General features: G+C 42.0%; 1 protein-coding gene across 1 annotated transcript in view; it reads right to left on the bottom strand.

The window, feature by feature from the left end:
• The window catches only part of MED30 (mediator complex subunit 30), a 20,980-nt gene extending 17,939 nt beyond the window's left edge, over positions 1–3,041 (bottom strand). Inside the window, exon 1 of the mRNA XM_035011798.1 lies at positions 2,694–3,041. Coding sequence (XP_034867689.1) covers positions 2,694–2,870 — 177 coding nt within the window. The 5' untranslated portion in view covers positions 2,871–3,041. The remainder of the gene's footprint in view (positions 1–2,693) is intronic.
• Positions 3,042–4,133: the final 1,092 nt, after the last annotated feature.

Raw genomic sequence — 4,133 nt, 5'->3', positions numbered from 1 at the left:
TACATCAAAAACTAATGATGTAATGTATGGTGATTAACATAACATAAAAAAAAGAATCTGTACTTTTCATCAAATTCTCAAGAGGCTAATGGAGAACTAATAAATAAAGAACCATTTCTCTAAAACAAATACTTAGAAATAATCTCAGTGGTTTGTATTTATGGCACTTTATCCTTCTGGATTAATAATATAGAAGATAATTAAAATTTTTTTAATACCTTAAAAATGTATTAAGAAATAACAAGGTTACATGTAGTCTGTTTTGTGCCACTTCTTCCAGTGGATCACATTGTTGTTCTTTTTCAGCCAATTATGACACACGTCAAAGGGTCTTACATTAGTTAAACCACAGAATTCACAACGTAAGAGGCCCAAAGAAATAACTATCATAGTCCCTTACAAATTGGTTTTGAATATATGACCACATGTAATCTAGTTATTGATAATACTTTTTGGAAAGAGTTTGGTTCTCTTAGTGTAGGTCACGGGTGTGTATTATATCTCTCTTAATCATACAAAGTGTTGGACAGCAAGTTAGCATTATAGATTAGTAGGAAGTACTACTAGTTAGGTGTGTTGGTAAATTCTCTCTTTTTTATTTAAATTCAGTTAGCCAACGTATAGTACCATCATTAGTTTTTGATATAATGTTCAATGGTTCATTAGTTGCATATAACACCCAGTGCTCATCACATCACATGGCTTCCTTAATGGCCATCAACTGAGTTACCCCATCCCTCCTTTCAGCAACCCTCAGTTTGTTTCCCGGAGTCAAGAGTCTCATATGGTTTGTCTCCCTCTCTTATTTGTTCCTCTTCAGTTCTCTCTTTAAGCCTGTTTCCTTAACTGTAAAATAAGGGTAAAAAGACTTCTTAGAAACGTTCGTAAAACAGTGTGCCTGACCAAGGAAAGTACTTGATAAATGATAGCTGTAAGATCTAGTCCTAATTCAGTACTTTGCATATAGCAGGGTAAAAATATTTACCAAATTCTGAAAAATAATTTAATCCTACTTCAGTCATTTTTAGATATTAATCTATTAATTTTTAAAAATGATTGCTAAAGATTTCATATCTTCTTTTGGATTCCCTTTGTGTATTGTGTTTCACACTGGCATATTGACACGGTTAAGATTTCTATGCACTCAAATTATTTTTACAGCACACCCACTGAAATCAGAGTTGTAAGAGTCTGAAGACCTGGTTTCAAATTTACCGTCACCAACTAGCTTTGGACAAGTCACTTCACCTCTCTAGCAGAACCCTCATAAAACAAGAATGATATCCACATGACACAGTAGTAAGATAAGCAAAATGGTGCTGGAATAATTGGATATCCAAATGCAAAAAAATGCACTTGAATCCGTATTTATCATTATATATAAGAAAACAAAGTCAGTGTGCATCATAGACCTAACACTATAAAACTTCCAAAAGAAAACAAATAGGAGAAAATGTTTGTCACTTTGGGTGAGGCAAAGATTTTTTTAGGTATGACGCCAAAAGCAAAATCTGTAAAAGAACAAATTGATAAGTTCGATTCCATCAAAATTTAAAATGTCTGTTCTTCAAAAGGCCATGTGAAGAGAATGAAAAGCCACAGACTGGGAGAGTGAATCTGTAAAGCAAAAAGACATACACTAACAAGTGCTGTCAAGATGAGGAGTAACTGGAACCCTCAAACCCTGCTGGTGGGAATGCAGAATGATGTGGCCACTTTGGAAAAGTTTCTCAAAACATTAGAGTTATTTGCCATATGACCCAGCAGTTGCAGTTCCACTCCTACCCATCTGTCCGTTCTAGAGAAATGAAACGTGTTCACACAAACATTTGTTAGGTAAACATTCATAGCATTATTTATAATGGCTCCAAAGTGGAAACAGCCCAAATGCCCATCAACAGATGAACAGTTACACAAATTGTGATACAGTCACACAATGGAACACTACTAAGCAATCAAAAGGAATGAACTATTGATACATCCTGAGTCAAAGGAGCCAGACCCAAAAAACAAAACAAAAAACTACATAGTGTATAACTTTATTTATATGAAACTCTAGAAAATACAAACGAATTTATGGTGCCAGAAAGCAAATCAGAAGTTGTCCGCGGACGGAAGCGCCAGAAGTAAAGAGTTCAAAGGGGCATTGAGGAAACTTCCTAGGGTGGTGGTGGCTGGTGGTTTCCTAAGTATATACATATGTCAAAACTTTATATAAATGTATTTAATTGTATGTCAATTATGCCAAAATAAAAATGTTTAACAAAACTGGCTGGCAGAATCTGAATTCTTCAGCTCCTCAGACCCTCAGAAAGTATTTTACTTGAAAAGGAGATGAAAGCTAAGACAGTCTAATGAGGTTAAATAGTGAGAGATCCACGTTTACCCTGAAAGGTACACAAGAGTTTGCCTAGGAATTAGAGAATCCGGGCGAATGCAGAAAATGAGCCTCCAGTCTTTCAGAATTCCTCTCTGGAAGACATCACCTTTACATCACAGAATCTTGGGGACAGGCGCATCACTGGGGAATACTTATGAATGCAAATGGAGCGATGCTATAATTCAGGTCTGCCCAGGACAGCCCCGCTGACGCCCAGGGGCCCCACGTAACGACTAAGCCAGCGCCCGTTTCTTCCAAGAAGCATCCCGCTCTCTCCACGCACAGCCAGGCGCGCGCGCGCCTTCCTTCCCACCTGCATGTTCCTTAGGAGCTGGAAGATCTCCATGGTGCGGTACACGATGTCCTGCACCGTCTCCTGCCCGATTCGGCAGAGCGATGCCGTGTTGACCTCCCGGGCGGCCTGCTGAGCCTGGGGCCCGCCGAAGGGCCCCGCCGCCATCCCCGACGCCGCCAACGGAGGGGTGGACATGGCGAGGCTGCGGCCTCAGGCCCGCGGGGCTTGGAAGGAAGCGTCAGGGGGTCTACCCGGCGCTGGGCTACTGCCCGCCTCCGCGGTGGAAGGAGCTTCGAAGGCTCCGGCGGCCTGATTTCAAAACAGCGGCCGGGACTTCCGCCCGCCGTGACGTAACGCGTCATCTTAACGTCACGGGGACCGTCCGCCCACTTGGTGGCCCCTGGGAACTTACGTCGGCACAAAGTCGGCCACGACTGGACCGGACGCCCGGGTGGGGCGGGGCGGAGGAGTTGAGTAGCCAATCACCGCCTGCACTTCAGCCAGTGGGCTGTGCTCGTGCTGTGAGGCGGTTGGGCTTTCCCGGAGTTCTTGCCTAGAGTCTCCGCCTGTCCTCAGAATTCCTGAGAAGAGCTCTTACTTTGTGTTGGTTTGCTGAACATGACCTCGTCACAAGCCTGTGAGGTTTGCGGTATTATCTTCCTTTAACAGCCAGGAAGCAGACTCGGGCTAGTTTCATTTGTTTAGTCGCGTACAGCTTGCAGTTGGTAAAGCTGCGATTTGAATTTAGAAAACGAAATTCCTGATCTTGCCTGCTTCACTGTGACCGGATCCGGACTCCTCATTTGCTCTTGGTCCCGGCTTAAATGCCGGTTTATTCGAATAGCTTTCCCGATTACCCTAAGGGTAGAATTAACGTAACGCACACACCCACACACACCACCTACCTTTCTGACTTTGACACTTATTACTGTCCATGTTCTATGTAATTTTCGGTTTGTTTACTTTCTGATTTCCCCTCACCTTACACACATACTAGAATGCAAACTCCGTAAAAACAGAGACTATGCGTATTGTATTCCCTTCTTGTGTTCTCAGCGCTTAGTGATTGGCATATTTAGGTGCTCAATAGCTACATGTTGAGTGACATAAATGTAAGAAAAATAAAGCCATTCTCCCACCTATCTTTTACTGCCCATTTCTAAAGTGGGGGTGGGGGCGAGTCAAGAATGTGAAAATGGCGACAGGCACAAAAGTATTGCATTTAAAAAAGTATCTGAACACTCTATTAGTAAGGACTTTATAAAGAAAGTGGTTACTAAAAATTACACAGGAACCATTGTCGAGATTTTAAAGATAGTGATTTACAGCTCCTTAGTGAGCAATTATTATCTGACAAATATTATTTGACAAGTATCCTATATGCTGGGTGCTAGGAATGGAGATAGCAGTAGTGGACAGGTAGGGCAAAGCCCTGTTCTCCTGAGACAGAACACTGAT

This window comes from Mirounga leonina, unplaced genomic scaffold (genome assembly GCF_011800145.1).
Source record: "Mirounga leonina isolate KUSES-001 unplaced genomic scaffold, KU_Mleo_1.0 Mir_165, whole genome shotgun sequence".
Classification (NCBI taxonomy): Eukaryota; Metazoa; Chordata; class Mammalia; order Carnivora; family Phocidae; genus Mirounga; species Mirounga leonina.
Note: the sequence above shows the minus strand (reverse complement) of the source record. Positions and strands in the feature narration are given on the sequence as shown.